The sequence below is a fragment of the Mytilus edulis genome, chromosome 2, assembly GCF_963676685.1.
Source record: "Mytilus edulis chromosome 2, xbMytEdul2.2, whole genome shotgun sequence".
Classification (NCBI taxonomy): Eukaryota; Metazoa; Mollusca; class Bivalvia; order Mytilida; family Mytilidae; genus Mytilus; species Mytilus edulis.
The window spans coordinates 101,916,404-101,932,254 of record NC_092345.1 but is presented as its reverse complement, the minus strand read 5'-3'; the positions used below and the strand labels follow the sequence as shown (position 1 = coordinate 101,932,254).

General features: G+C 34.6%; 1 protein-coding gene across 1 annotated transcript; it reads left to right on the top strand.

Annotated features, from left to right (window-relative positions):
• The first annotated feature begins 2,770 nt into the window (after positions 1–2,770).
• LOC139513696 (INO80 complex subunit C-like) lies at positions 2,771–15,645 on the top strand. Its single transcript, XM_071302411.1, has 5 exons — positions 2,771–2,932; positions 4,170–4,316; positions 5,133–5,241; positions 6,013–6,080; positions 15,315–15,645. Exons 1-5 carry the CDS (start codon positions 2,846–2,848, stop codon positions 15,444–15,446), a joined length of 543 nt encoding a protein of 180 aa, XP_071158512.1. The 5' UTR covers positions 2,771–2,845; the 3' UTR covers positions 15,447–15,645.
• Positions 15,646–15,851: the final 206 nt, after the last annotated feature.

The following is a 15,851-nucleotide window of genomic DNA, read 5'->3' as shown; positions in this document are numbered from 1 at the left end:
TGTCTAAATTAAACACAGCGTGAAAAGCTACGAAACCTCCTCTTGTTATCGCCATCAAATGATTAATAAATGGATATTAGTATCTAAGAAAAAACAATATGTTTTCTAGTGCTGGTTGTTCTTCTTCATGACCGTTTTGTCCTTGATATTGTTATTTGTTTGTTGGTAAATTACAGATACATTGATGTATTATTTTGGGGCGCAGGCCATTTTAGCGAATCATTTTGAACTAGTAGGGGACATTTTAGCGCCGACATTAGAGCCCATTTAAGCACAGGATTAATCCGTTCACCTGTATATTCGATAGCCCATTTTAGCGAAAATTACCTTGTTGAAAAATACTCGTACTCGTTCTTTGACTTTGAATTGTTTACTTTTATAAATTTTTGACTTGGATGGAGAGTTGTGTCATTGGCACTCATATAACATCTTCTTATATCTATCACCTTAGTAAAAGCATGATCAGAGACATATAAATTTAGTATACATGTCTCTGGCATGATCACTAATTTATGCTGGCTTAATGTTTAAGCTGTAACGTTCATATGTTCTTGTTGGTTCATCATGGAAATAAAAGTTATTTTAAATATGTCACCCAGCTATTTACGTTATTCTTGATACTAGTATCATCAAATTGCAAATACTAACATATATAAAAATACGAAGTATAAACGAATGTGCACCACCATCTAGACAAGATAAAGAAAAAAGAACAGTTTCTACTGCAATTTAATGAACAGTATTGTATAGCGGGTATATATACAGAGGGGCCTACGTTCGTTATCTGTGACATAAATTCCAGACCAGAACAGACTTTTAAAATTTGATTTAAACTTTTAGACTGTTAGTGCTTTATTTCAATGGACATGCTATTTTTTTTTAATTGAACTGTCTTGATTATATTAAAAATTTTGTATTTTGTATTTATTATTATCATAAAATGGGTTAAAATATTGTGCTAAAATGGGTATGGATATTTTTTCTATTTTTTCTCAAATGGGTTAAAAATCCTGCGCTGAAATGGGTTATACTTTGGCGGTAAAACTTCCGATTTTTTTTCGCTAAAATGTCCTATCAATGCACATTTCCTTCGCAGTTATTTGGCTAAAAATATGAAGATATGATATGAATTCAAATGAGACAACTCCGCACCAGAGACCAAATGACAAAGAAGTTTACTGTTAACAAGTATAGGTCTACGTACGCCTTTTAACAATTACCAAACCCATACCGAAAAGTAATTATATAAAAGCTACAAAAAGGCCCGCAATGTAAAAGAATTTAAACTAGAAAACTAACGGCCTGATTTATGTGCAAAACAATAAATAAAAGACAAATATAATATACAACAAACGACAATAATCGAATTGCAGTCCCCTGACTTGGGACAGCCCCATACATAATAGTTGACATGGTAAGACTCACAGTATGCAACAGACATATGCAAGGTGTTAACTTACAAACTGATATTTGTATGACTAAAAATAACAAGCAAGTTAAAGAAAAGTTCGCAAACCCTTCTTGGATTGAATAAAACAGATGTATTAGGAAACCTTGGAAGTAATTTGAAATTGTTAAATATAGATACTCGCATTAACGTTGGTCAGTCTTTTATATTACAAAGTTGGACTAAGTCTTATAATCTCATCTATATTTATGTTTAGAAAACAACTGCAAAGGGTAGAGGTGACAATTGTATTATACCATCGCACTAGGAAAGCTATTGTGTATACTCTAACAAATCATTGCACACATGAATCACACCGCCCGGTTGGTTCATTAAATAGATGTGAACAATTTTGAAATGTATTTAGGGAATCATTTGACAAACCAAGTAATATAACGTTGCTTGATTATCTAAGAAAACTTCTGAAGATTGTTCCTGACTTTAGACAGCACATGAATGACGAAAGATTAAAACCCGTCTTTAGCGGAATCACCCTTCCTTTACTTCGTAAGTCAATAAATGGAATAATACATGTACATGGATGCAAGGAATTGAATATTTAGATGGATGGTATAACAAACAGGATAATCAGAATGTATGCAAATTTTCTTTATTAAAATAAAATAGATAATTATCATTTAAAATGGAATAAACGCGGTAAAGGGAAAAAACGACACAAATTCATTTATATCCTATGATACAGTTTTCAAAAATAGACAAGTGTCCATACAAGCGAGTTATAAATAAAAAAAAACTCAGAGAATTTCATGCTGCATAGACTACCATAATCTTCCCACATTGTCAGAGGGTTCCTTGTGTGTAGTATATGATGAACACACAATGTCAGAACATTATTTGTGTACCTATTGTATAACCAGGTACAGATATATCCGTTGCTCAATAAGGAGTTCGTGGTCTGTGGTCTTTTAAATCCATCTCTGATTATATTGTAACGATGGCGAGCGAAGCGATCCAGTCATATTTAGTAACATTTTCGGGCCAGAATAATTATTTCAAGTGTGACAAGGCAAGATGACTGATTTCCAACCTATTTGGGGGGCAGAATATTTATTTCAGAAATTATCAACCCGCCCAAGAATAAAAAATACTGATGATCGTCCACAACTAAGTGGTCGAATCATTTCTTTGCATATATCCTCCTCCTACGTGTGTTTTGTTTTGTTTTGTAAAATAGCCTGATCATTCAAAACATGGTTTTGAAAAAAAAAGTCAATTTTTAATAAGAAAATGTTCATAAAGCTTTAAACCTGTAAATCCGGAATCTACGTGCTTTATCGATTTAGGTTTCGTATTTTATGTGTCGATATCAGTTGTCTCCCTTACCATGTTTGTATTATTTGGAAAAATGAGTTAGGATAAAAAAAAACAAGAAGAAAGATGAGTAGTAGCAGAGGGAGAAAGCTGAAGCCCAAAAGCATAAGTCCTACTATGGTTACTCCATCGAAGAAGAGACGCCCTAGCACTGTAATATCATCATGACAATCAGTCATTCTATAAATTATAAAACAAAGCGAATGGTACCAATATGCTCAATCATCCTCTCAGCTAGTCCAAATAATTATGATGTCTTGAAAGGCTAATATACCTTTTGCTTTGACGCCTCATAATTATTTGGACTACCTCTCAGCTATCATTTATCATTATAAATATATTTTATAGTCTTACTGATTACAATACTGTTCAGTGATGCAAGTGAACAAGCTGGGACCGTGGGATGACAGAGCTTGTCCCATATCAAAAAGTGGATATTTGCCCATCTAAAATAGATACTCTGCTTCGTCGATTCTGGTGGTTGGCAGATAGATGAAACTTACATAAATGAAGAGATAAATGAAAAATGAACAATTTGATACCAGATTTACATAATTCCAAGGCCGTTAGTTGGCACCAGAAGCGACAAAGCAGTGCATCTATTTTGGGCAGGCAAATATCCACTTTTTTATATGGGACGAGCTCTGACATCCCACGGCCCCAGCTTGTCTGGCAAAACAGCCGTTGGAAGTCAGAGTAATCGGAAGTCAGAGTAATCTCGGACTAGTATTCAGTATACATGTTGTAAACGAGTATTTGTACATGTATCACTAAACAGTAATATAATACATGTAATATATGGTATTGAAGCCTTGTTGACTCAAAAAAGATAGAAAGAAATTTTACCTGTTTGCTATGCTTCACCCGGTATACTCAATTTGTAGCAGGGAAACTATTGATTTTATGTCGGCCAATTTTCAGATACTATACAGTAATCTCTTAAATTTTTAGTACTCAAATTTGACATTGTGTACAAATGTACATACCTGACATAATAACTTTACAGAAGAAGAAGAAGATTGAGTACATCTCCCTGTTATAAGCCAATCAAAATCTGGTAAATTAAAGTAAAGTATAAAAAAAGTATATGTCTCTAAATACTATCACATTAACATGATTAAACCATCTTCTCTTGCAATGGGTTACAATCCAGACCTCTCCTCGCCTCTTGGCTAGAGAAGATGACATTGATCTAACATCTTGAAAAGCAATTTTTTTTAATTAATTGGCAATATAAATTAAACCTAAAATTGATAAGCTCCAAAATGTTTCTCTCCTTCAGTAAATTTTAGCAGCTTTTTCCATGGAGGGTATCATTTTTGTGAGTGAATCAGGAAGCTAGATCATTTGCACCTAAACTTTTAACATGTGACATTTTTTTTATTGACAGCCAGCTGTAGCAGCAGCTCCAGCAGCTCCAGTGACTGTTAAAATTGAACCAGTAGAGGAGATAACTCCAACAGCCAGCCGTGAAGACAGTCCTGCACCTTCAGAATGTATGGATAAAATTCCTGTGTTCAAAAATAAAAATTTTGTGGTAAGTTACTCATTTAGAAGAAAATTATTTAAGTTATAGAACTTTCAGTAGAAGTATTATAAAGAATCTCCTCAGAAAGCTGGACTCGGCAATGCAGTTATATTGTTGGTGGAATAAATGAAAAGAAATAGTCAAGAAGATTGCTACTGTTTTAAGTTTACAGGTTTCTGTTAATGTATCCACACATCTAGAGTTATGATTAAAAAATTGTCTTACCTGCATGGAAAGGATTGATTTCCAGGTGTCAGCCTCAGCAGTGTCAACCATTGTTTAGTTTTGTTTGATATGAACTACTTATGATAGATCAATGATATTTTGATGAAGTTGCATTGTTATCAGTACATATAAGTTTGACCACTATTTCTTAGGCCATAGTCCAGCAAATTAAATTAATTGGCAATTTTCAATGAGAAGTTTTCTACTTAAAGTTAGTTTGATATGAACTACTTGCGATAAATCAATGATATTTTCTTTAAAGTTGCTAACTATCAGTACATATCAGTTTGACGACTAATTCGAGACCCTGCTTCCTAGGTCATTGCCATGAAACTTTGTACAAAGGAGAAAACAAAACAATTTGTAATTAAATGCATCACATAAATGGGTTTGATATAATATGCCAAATAAAAGTCAAGAAAGCAATACTAAATGAATTATTATCAAAATCATTATAAACAGTAACACCAACTATTATATTGAAAGCAATACTCAATATAAATAGCCATTGTTGGCATACATTCTTTGTCAAAATTGTGAATGGAACGTTAAATAAATTCATTTTAACTGCAAAGAAATATGTTAAACAATTTTTTACAGCATTCCTGTGTAGGTAATAGTGGAACAAAGAAAACAAGAGTTTGGAAAAATCTGAAGCAAATCATAGCAACAGAGAAAACACAACCATGGAGACCAGATGATGTCACTTGTGAGTAATCTCCCATTAATAGATACAAACCACAATAATTTTTTATACAAATTGAATTACTTCCCTTTTATTGCCATTGATAATGTTCAAAATTTGTGTAGAAGAATTAATTTTATGGAACTTTTGTAAGTGAGTGCATGTGAGTGATATTGTATGCTGTAAAAATATTGAATCAATCATAAAATAATGCTCTTTTTATGCCCCCACCGTAGAAAATTTATTGCTGAATTTTTGTTTCTGTTCTCTAACTTGAGTTTGTCTCCACTAAATGTAATGAAATGTATATATAATACTTTTTACCAATAACTTAGTTTAAGTTCAATTTTTTGAAGTGTTACTTTTACAGTTCTTGAGTAATGTCCCTTTATAGCATTATTGCTAGCGGGGGCATCATCTGTGTCCCTTTGAGCACATTCCCCATTTATATTAAAATAAATTCATCTCTTTTCCCAATTGCCAGGCCAATCAGTCACTGGTATGCTATTATAGACTTGTTATAATAGTTTATTCTGACGGCAAGGTAGTCATTAACAAGCTAAGATCTGTGTAATGGTCAAATATTCTCTAAAGCCACTATAAATTTAAAAGTGTTCCTAAAATTGAGATCAAGTTAATTAGCTTCATATGATTTGTGACCAAAATGGACATCAGTTATATGTTGTCTAGCTTGCTAGATAAACCCATAGATCCTTCTCAATGGTTTTGATACATGTAATTTGACAGTTTATCAAATAGATGCTCCTCCATGTTTTTCATGCTATAATTTTACAGATAACTCCATAGATGCTCCACCATCTTTCAAACCAGCTAAGAAATACTCAGATCTCTCTGGACTAGCTGTAAGTATTGATCAAACCAGCTAAGAAATACTCAGATCTCTCAGGACTAGCTGTAAGTATTGATCAAACCAGCTAAGAAATACTCAGATCTCTCTGGACTAGCTGTAAGTATTGATCAAACCAGCTAAGAAATACTCAGATCTCTCTGGACTAGCTGTAAGTATTGATCAAACCAGCTAAGAAATACTCAGATCTCTCAAGACTAGCTGTAAGTATTGATCAAACCAGCTAAGAAATACTCAGATCTCTCAGGACAAGCTGTAAGTATTGATCAAACCAGCTAAGAAATACTCAGATCTCTCTGGACTAGCTGTAAGTATTGATCAAACCAGCTAAGAAATACTCAGATCTCTCAGGACTTACTGTAAGTATTGATCAAACCAGCTAAGAAATACTCAGATCTCTCTGGACTAGCTGTAGGTATTGATCAAACCAGCTAAGAAATACTCAGATCTCTCTGGACTAGCTGTAGGTATTGATCAAACCAGCTAAGAAATACTCAGATCTCTCAGGACTTGCTGTAAGTATTGATCAAACCAGCTAAGAAATACTCAGATCTCTCAGGACTAGCTGTAAGTATTGATCAAACCAGCTAAGAAATACTCAGATCTCTCAGGACAAGCTGTAAGTATTGATCAAACCAGCTAAGAAATACTCAGATCTCTCAGGACTTGCTGTAAGTATTGATCAAACCAGCTAAGAAATACTCAGATCTCTCAGGACTTGCTGTAAGTATTGATCAAACCAGCTAAGAAATACTCAGATCTCTCAGGACTAGCTGTAAGTATTGATCAAACCAGCTAAGAAATACTCAGATCTCTCAGGACTAGCTGTAAGTATTGATCAAACCAGCTAAGAAATACTCAGATCTCAGAGGACTAGATGTAAGTATTGATCAAACCAGCTAAGAAATACTCAGATCTCTCAGGACTTGCTGTAAGTATTGATCAAACCAGCTAAGAAATACTCAGATCTCTCAGGACTAGCTGTAAGTATTGATCAAACCAGCTAAGAAATACTCAGATCTCTCAGGACTAGATGTAAGTATTGATCAAACCAGCTAAGAAATACTCAGATCTCTCTGGACTAGCTGTAAGTATTGATCAAACCAGCTAAGAAATACTCAGATCTCTCAGGACTAGCTGTAAGTATTGATCAAACCAGCTAAGAAATACTCAGATCTCTCAGGACTAGCTGTAAGTATTGATCAAACCAGCTAAGAAATACTCAGATCTCTCAGGACTAGCTGTAAGTATTGATCAAACCAGCTAAGAAATACTCAGATCTCTCTGAACTAGCTGTAAGTATTGATCAAACCAGCTAAGAAATACTCAGGTCTCTCAGGACTAACTGTAAGTATTGATCAAACCAGCTAAGAAATACTCAGATCTCTCTGGACTAGCTGTAAGTATTGATCAAACCAGCTAAGAAATACTCAGATCTCTCTGGACTAGCTGTAAGTATTGATCAAACCAGCTAAGAAATACTCAGATCTCAGAGGACTAGATGTAAGTATTGATCAAACCAGCTAAGAAATACTCAGATCTCTCAGGACTAGCTGTAAGTATTGATCAAACCAGCTAAGAAATACTCAGATCTCTCAGGACTAGATGTAAGTATTGATCAAACCAGCTAAGAAATACTCAGATCTCTCAGGACTAGCTGTAAGTATTGATCAAACCAGCTAAGAAATACTCAGATCTCTCTGGACTAGCTGTAAGTATTGATCAAACCAGCTAAGAAATACTCAGATCTCTCAAGACTAGCTGTAAGTATTGATCAAACCAGCTAAGAAATACTCAGATCTCTCTGAACTAGCTGTAAGTATTGATCAAACCAGCTAAGAAATACTCAGGTCTCTCAGGACTAACTGTAAGTATTGATCAAACCAGCTAAGAAATACTCAGATCTCTCAGGACTTGCTGTAAGTATTGATCAAACCAGCTAAGAAATACTCAGATCTCTCTGGACTAGCTGTAAGTATTGATCAAACCAGCTAAGAAATACTCAGATCTCTCAGGACTAGCTGTAAGTATTGATCAAACCAGCTAAGAAATACTCAGATCTCTCTGGACTAGCTGTAAGTATTGATCAAACCAGCTAAGAAATACTCAGATCTCTCAGGACTTGCTGTAAGTATTGATCAAACCAGCTAAGAAATACTCAGATCTCTCAGGACTTGCTGTAAGTATTGATCAAACCAGCTAAGAAATACTCAGATCTCTCTGGACTAGCTGTAAGTATTGATCAAACCAGCTAAGAAATACTCAGATCTCTCAAGACTAACTGTAAGTATTGATCAAACCAGCTAAGAAATACTCAGATCTCTCAAGACTAACTGTAAGTATTGATCAAACCAGCTAAGAAATACTCAGATCTCTCAGGACTAGCTGTAAGTATTGATCAAACCAGCTAAGAAATACTCAGATCTCTCAAGACTAACTGTAAGTATTGATCAAACCAGCTAAGAAATACTCAGATCTCTCAAGACTAACTGTAAGTATTGATCAAACCAGCTAAGAAATACTCAGATCTCTCTGGACTAGCTGTAAGTATTGATCAAACCAGCTAAGAAATACTCAGATCTCTCAGGACTAGCTGTAAGTATTGATCAAACCAGCTAAGAAATACTCAGATCTCTCAGGACTTGCTGTAAGTATTGATCAAACCAGCTAAGAAATACTCAGATCTCTCAGGACTTGCTGTAAGTATTGATTAAACCAGCTAAGAAATACTCAGATCTCTCAGGACAAGCTGTAAGTATTGATTAAACCAGCTAAGAAATACTCAGATCTCTCTGGACTAGCTGTAGGTATTGATCAAACCAGCTAAGAAATACTCAGATCTCTCAGGACTAGCTGTAAGTATTGATCAAACCAGCTAAGAAATACTCAGATCTCTCAAGACTAACTGTAAGTATTGATCAAACCAGCTAAGAAATACTCAGATCTCTCAAGACTAACTGTAAGTATTGATCAAACCAGCTAAGAAATACTCAGATCTCTCTGAACTAGCTGTAAGTATTGATCAAACCAGCTAAGAAATACTCAGATCTCTCAGGACTAGCTGTAAGTATTGATCAAACCAGCTAAGAAATACTCAGATCTCTCAGGACTTGCTGTAAGTATTGATCAAACCAGCTAAGAAATACTCAGATCTCTCAGGACTTGCTGTAAGTATTGATTAAACCAGCTAAGAAATACTCAGATCTCTCTGGACTAGCTGTAAGTATTGATCAAACCAGCTAAGAAATACTCAGATCTCTCAAGACTAGCTGTAAGTATTGATCAAACTAGCTAAGAAATACTCAGATCTCTCAGGACTAGCTGTAAGTATTGATCAAACCAGCTAAGAAATACTCAGATCTCTCAGGACAAGCTGTAAGTATTGATCAAACCAGCTAAGAAATACTCAGATCTCTCAGGACTAGCTGTAAGTATTGATCAAACCAGCTAAGAAATACTCAGATCTCTCAGGACTAGCTGTAAGTATTGATCAAACCAGCTAAGAAATACTCAGATCTCTCAGGACTAGCTGTAAGTATTGATCAAACCAGCTAAGAAATACTCAGATCTCTCTGGACTAGCTGTAAGTATTGATCAAACCAGCTAAGAAATACTCAGATCTCTCTGGACTAGCTGTAAGTATTGATCAAACCAGCTAAGAAATACTCAGATCTCTCAGGACTAGCTGTAAGTATTGATCAAACCAGCTAAGAAATACTCAGATCTCTCTGGACTAGCTGTAAGTATTGATCAAACCAGCTAAGAAATACTCAGATCTCTCAGGACTAGCTGTAAGTATTGATCAAACCAGCTAAGAAATACTCAGATCTCTCTGGACTAGCTGTAAGTATTGATCAAACCAGCTAAGAAATACTCAGATCTCTCAGGACTAGCTGTAAGTATTGATCAAACCAGCTAAGAAATACTCAGATCTCAGAGGACTAGATGTAAGTATTGATCAAACCAGCTAAGAAATACTCAGATCTCTCAGGACTAACTGTAAGTATTGATCAAACCAGCTAAGAAATACTCAGATCTCTCAGGACTAGCTGTAAGTATTGATCAAACCAGCTAAGAAATACTCAGATCTCTCAGGACTAGCTGTAGGTATTGATCAAACCAGCTAAGAAATACTCAGATCTCTCAGGACTTGCTGTAAGTATTGATTAAACCAGCTAAGAAATACTCAGATCTCAGAGGACTAGATGTAAGTATTGATCAAACCAGCTAAGAAATACTCAGATCTCTCAGGACTAGCTGTAAGTATTGATCAAACCAGCTAAGAAATACTCAGATCTCTCAGGACTAGCTGTAAGTATTGATCAAACCAGCTAAGAAATACTCAGATCTCTCTGGACTAGCTGTAAGTATTGATCAAACCAGCTAAGAAATACTCAGATCTCTCAGGACTAGCTGTAAGTATTGATCAAACCAGCTAAGAAATACTCAGATCTCTCTGGACTAGCTGTAAGTATTGATCAAACCAGCTAAGAAATACTCAGATCTCTCAGGACTAGCTGTAAGTATTGATCAAACCAGCTAAGAAATACTCAGATCTCTCAGGACTAGCTGTAAGTATTGATCAAACCAGCTAAGAAATACTCAGATCTCTCAGGACTTGCTGTAAGTATTGATCAAACCAGCTAAGAAATACTCAGATCTCTCTGGACTAGCTGTAAGTATTGATCAAACCAGCTAAGAAATACTCAGATCTCTCAGGACTAGCTGTAAGTATTGATCAAACCAGCTAAGAAATACTCAGATCTCTCAGGACTAGCTGTAAGTATTGATCAAACCAGCTAAGAAATACTCAGATCTCTCAAGACTAGCTGTAAGTATTGATCAAACCAGCTAAGAAATACTCAGATCTCTCAGGACTTGCTGTAAGTATTGATCAAACCAGCTAAGAAATACTCAGATCTCTCTGGACTAGCTGTAGGTATTGATCAAACCAGCTAAGAAATACTCAGATCTCTCAGGACTAGCTGTAAGTATTGATCAAACCAGCTAAGAAATACTCAGATCTCTCTGGACTAGCTGTAAGTATTGATCAAACCAGCTAAGAAATACTCAGATCTCTCAGGACTAGCTGTAAGTATTGATCAAACCAGCTAAGAAATACTCAGATCTCAGAGGACTAGCTGTAAGTATTGATCAAACCAGCTAAGAAATACTCAGATCTCTCAGGACTATATGTTTGTGAGCGCTTAACCCTCCTGAACCTTGGACAATCATGTAACACCAAAGCATAAGGAACAAACTTGGACAAAAAATTGGCTGTAAGCATAACTCAAAAGTTCTTTACAAGGCACAAAAACAACTAACAAACAAACGATAGACACAAAGCACCTGCATAAGAGTACTGGAAAATACTAAAAGCTAAGTTAGTTACAACTAATAAAAAAAACGTTTTCCCAGACTAAATTATTAATTCTTGTTGAAACATATCATTACAGATATGAAAGCTTTATAAATTTAATAGTGTTTAATTACGTCGTAAAATAGAAGAAATTAAACACTATTGAAATCTTTCATTACATTGTACAACTAATCTTTTAGTCATTATCTGTGACATTTACATGTATTTTAAGAACTAGATTACTGATAAATGAATTATAGAATACCAAGAGGTGCAATTGTTTTTAACCATTCTTTTTGTGTTGTTCTTTATATTTGCTATTTGTTATCAGGAACTAAATATAAGCTTCAAAAAGAAACTGCTATTTTTGCTATAGCAAATCAAAAACACATTTTGTGTAGGAATAATTTGATGTTATTTGAATTGTGATCAAATTGCACTAGCTGTTAGTGCAATTTGATCACAATTATATAGGTAGACGTAGTCAAGTAAATTGATTAGATTTTGACTTTAAACCACTATGCACAGCACTGTGTACTGCAATGGAACTATTGAAATGGACTCTTGTTCATCTATCTACCTCTCTCTTGTTTGATGCTGTCCTCTGTGGCAGTGACTCTATAGTTCTCAGTGTGTCCTCTTACTTTGCAGTTGATAAATTATATACATTGTACATCTTCTTTTTTATATGTCTTCTCTTCTTCATAGCTGGCCTTTAAGTGATAAGGGAGGCAATCCTTCTTTTAATCTGCTTTTAAAATAATGTCTTCCCTTCTTTACCATTGGCCCTAAAGTGATAAGTTTAGTCATCCTTTTGTTTTTTCTGCTATGTGATATCTGTTCTTGTTTACGGCTGGCCCTAAGTGATAAATGTGGCCATCCTTCTTTTTGTCCACTAAATAATATCTGCTCTGTATTTTTTACCCCTGCTCCTACAGGGATCTGCAGATTTGGCTATTTATCATTTGAGAAATTGTGTTTGCTTTAGAGTGGACGAGGGGCAAAAGATACCAGAGGGACAGTCAAACAGAGATACTTTTGACCTAGCAGTGACCAGTGTGTCCATCCTTCTTACATCAGATAAATAATAATTGCTGTTCTATATCTTGAGTACTCCTTGAAGTTGATTCATGATTTTGATATTATTGTTTTTCCAACTTATTGAAGTTTTAATTTCTATTTTTTTAATGTCAAGGTTACAAACTATTTTGAAATTGCTTTGCCTTGGTCCATATTGATAAATCCTGTTCCCCCTACCCCTCACTTACAAATTTGAATGTTTAGCTTAGGCAGCAACCATTTGATTTTCTGGGGGGGGGGGGGGGGGGGGCTATGGTTTTTTTTGGAAAAAAAAGTTTGTTTCCGGTTTTTGGAGAAAAAAATAATTTGGTTTTGATTCTGAGAAAAAAAAATTGTTTGTTTCACCCTCAGCTGCCACTATATGTAATGCTAAAATTGAAAGAAAAAAATTGTTTTCGACTTGTCGCGAAAAAAATAGATTGTTTTTCGCCACAGGCGAAAAACAAATTTGTCCAGAAAAAAAACCATAGCCCCCCTCCAGAAATAAAAGTACTGCTTGGAATCAGCACAAATAAAAAAAAAATGTTTGCTTAGTTGAAAGGTATTGGCCGAATATCTATAGAGAGAATCTGTAACATATTATAGTGTTGCTGTTTGAAATTTACTGATAGAAGTTACATATGTTTTTTAAAGAAGGAACTGTACATGGGGTAATTAACAAGTTACATAGAACTGATGACAAGTTACATATAACTGGTGGTATCTTTCCAAGAATTCTGTCATATGTTGACTAACATATGATTATAACAACAAAGACAAAACAAAAAATACTGGCCATTTTGAGGACCTTTGTAGGAAATTTTACAGAACCTTTTTAGTAAACGTCTTATTTCAAGTATATTTGTACGAAGGTTGTATTCGTTATGAATAACCCAATATAAACAAGTTTTGTTTTTTATTGATTCTATATGAGCCTGGCATTAGAAAATCTAACTTATTTCACTTGTCTTTGGGGGGTGGGGGGGGGGGGGGGGGGTTGTACCTGAAGATCAATCATTTTCTAGAAACCATATCTTTCTTAAATTTCTTGAATGAGAGGGGGAATGCACATTATACTTGTATGATCAAAGAGCATAATCATCCAGACTTTGAAAAATGTCACTGAGGTCCAGGAAACTGAATAGTTTTCAAATTTGACAAACAGAAACAATTATGCAAACTTTATGGCTCTCCCTCTTTTACCAGCCCCTTTAATAATTTACACTTAATTTAGCTAATTGTTGTTTAATATGTAAAAAACATATTAAATATTTTTAAAATAACACAGTTCCTCAATTTGTATTCTTCTTCGGAGAGAAGAAAATTTGGCCAAAACAAATAAACATACACAATAGAAAAAAGTTTCTTCAAAGAAAAGTAGTTTAATTTGAGTTTATTTTTCTTTGAATCATTAATCTTTGAACAAAAAATTTCAAACTAAAGTGGATACATAATTACCCGAACAAAGTTAAGAGAAAGTTAAGATATCTTCTAACATATCTGATCTATAGATACAAAGGACTTGTATGAATAACATAGGACATATGACACAGCAGCCAATTAACATCCATCAACTAGGCATCTTTGCAGGATTTTCTCACTGTGTGGATAACTCGTTGGTGGCCTTCAGCTGTTATCTGCTATTTGGTCAAGTTGATGTCTCTTTGACACATTTCCAATTTCCCTTCTCAATTTATCTTACCTTTTACTGGTCCTTTAATTCTTTTCATTATTTTCTTTTGACTAATAGTGTAAACCATATAGCCTTTACACTATTTTAACATTCATACTATTTATCCTTTAAAGTAGTAGCTGGCAGGGGTCATCTGACCTTGACCTCATTTTCATGGTTCAGCGGTCAAAGTTAAGTTTTTGAGTTTTGGTCTTTTTTTCTAATACTTTATGCAATAGTTCAACTATATTTAGTGTATGGAAATATTTTATGATCTATATGTCAGTCCTTCAGGTTTTATTTGACCTTGACCTCATTTTCACGGTTCATTGCTCAGTGTTAAGTTTTTGTGTTTTGGTCTGTTTTTCTTAAACTATATTCAGCAATAGGTCAACTATATTTGTTGTATGGAAGAATTGTTAGCTGTACATGCCTGCCTGGCATGGTTCATCTGACCTTGACCTCATTTTCATGGTTCATTGGTCAATGTTTAGTCTTCTTTGTTAATGTTAAGTTTATGTGACAGTTAGAATAAAGCTTTATATTTAGGACTATCAACATAATATCAATGATAAGAAAAGAAGGCGAGACATTTCAGCGTGTGCACTCTTGTTTAAAGTATATTACATGTAATATTTTATCCTCTTTTTGATGGATTGTTGATACCACAAACCACACTTTCAAGATATTATTCTGTATTCTATCAAGCTAGCTTTTACATTTCTTTTTATGATGGGTAGTTCATAAGACAAAGTTTTTATCTCTCTTCTTATGATGGAAAGTTCTTTAATCAAAGCTTTTACCTTCCCTTCTATTGATGGGTAGTTGCCACGTTTACCTTTTCTTCTTATGATGGATTTTTACACCACAAAGCTTTTATTTTCTCTTCTTAATATGATCAGATGATGGGTAATTCCCGCCACCAAATTCTGCCTTCTCTTCTTATGATTGGTAGTTCACATACCACAAAACTTTAACCTTCTGATCTTTGGAAGGATAGTTCATACCACATTGTTTTAACTTTCTTGTCTATTGATTGATAACTTCAACCACATTTTCTTCATTACCACCTCCATTCACATACCCTTTCTGTGACAGAAGTTTATTTGTTAATCATATATTTTGTCTTATGTTTTTAGGCAAGCTACACAGACCCACAAACAAAACTGAGATATGCTACTGCTGAAGAATATTCTAGAATAAGCATGATGCCCAGTGATCTAGTTAGTGGTTGTCTAGCTTTAAGGAAAGCTAATGCCCCTGTGCCTTGAATAATTAAATTTGAATGGTACAAATCTGTAAAAAGAAATGGAATATTGTGGATAAACAGCTCTAGTACGTTATTGTGAAAAGTAAAACCAACATTTACAATGTAAAAAAAGTAATAAAATGTGTACTGCTATTAACATTCTGTGCAAAAACTAAATACGAATGTATCTTCATAGTTCAGTAAATGGCAGACCAAGCAAATTCTGATCTTGTTTATTTACTGCATCATAAAATAAAGTTCGGAAAGGAAATGGAGAATGGGTCAAAGCTACAACAACCCGACCATAGAGCAGACAACAGCCTAAGGCCACCAATTGGTCTTCAATGTAGCGAGTAACTCCCTAACCCGGAGTCGTCCTTCAGCTGGCCCCTTAAAAATATGTATACTAGTTCAGTGATAATGGACG

Bases quoted from the DNA above. Each gene is read 5' to 3' on its own strand.
- LOC139513696 (XM_071302411.1), top strand. From the start codon at position 2,846: ATGAGTAGTAGCAGAGGGAGAAAGCTGAAGCCCAAAAGCATAAGTCCT. The intron at 2,933-4,169 runs GTAATATCATCA...TTTTATTGACAG, and splicing joins AGAAGAGACGCCCTAGCACT to CCAGCTGTAGCAGCAGCTCC. The intron at 4,317-5,132 runs GTAAGTTACTCA...AATTTTTTACAG, and splicing joins TCAAAAATAAAAATTTTGTG to CATTCCTGTGTAGGTAATAG.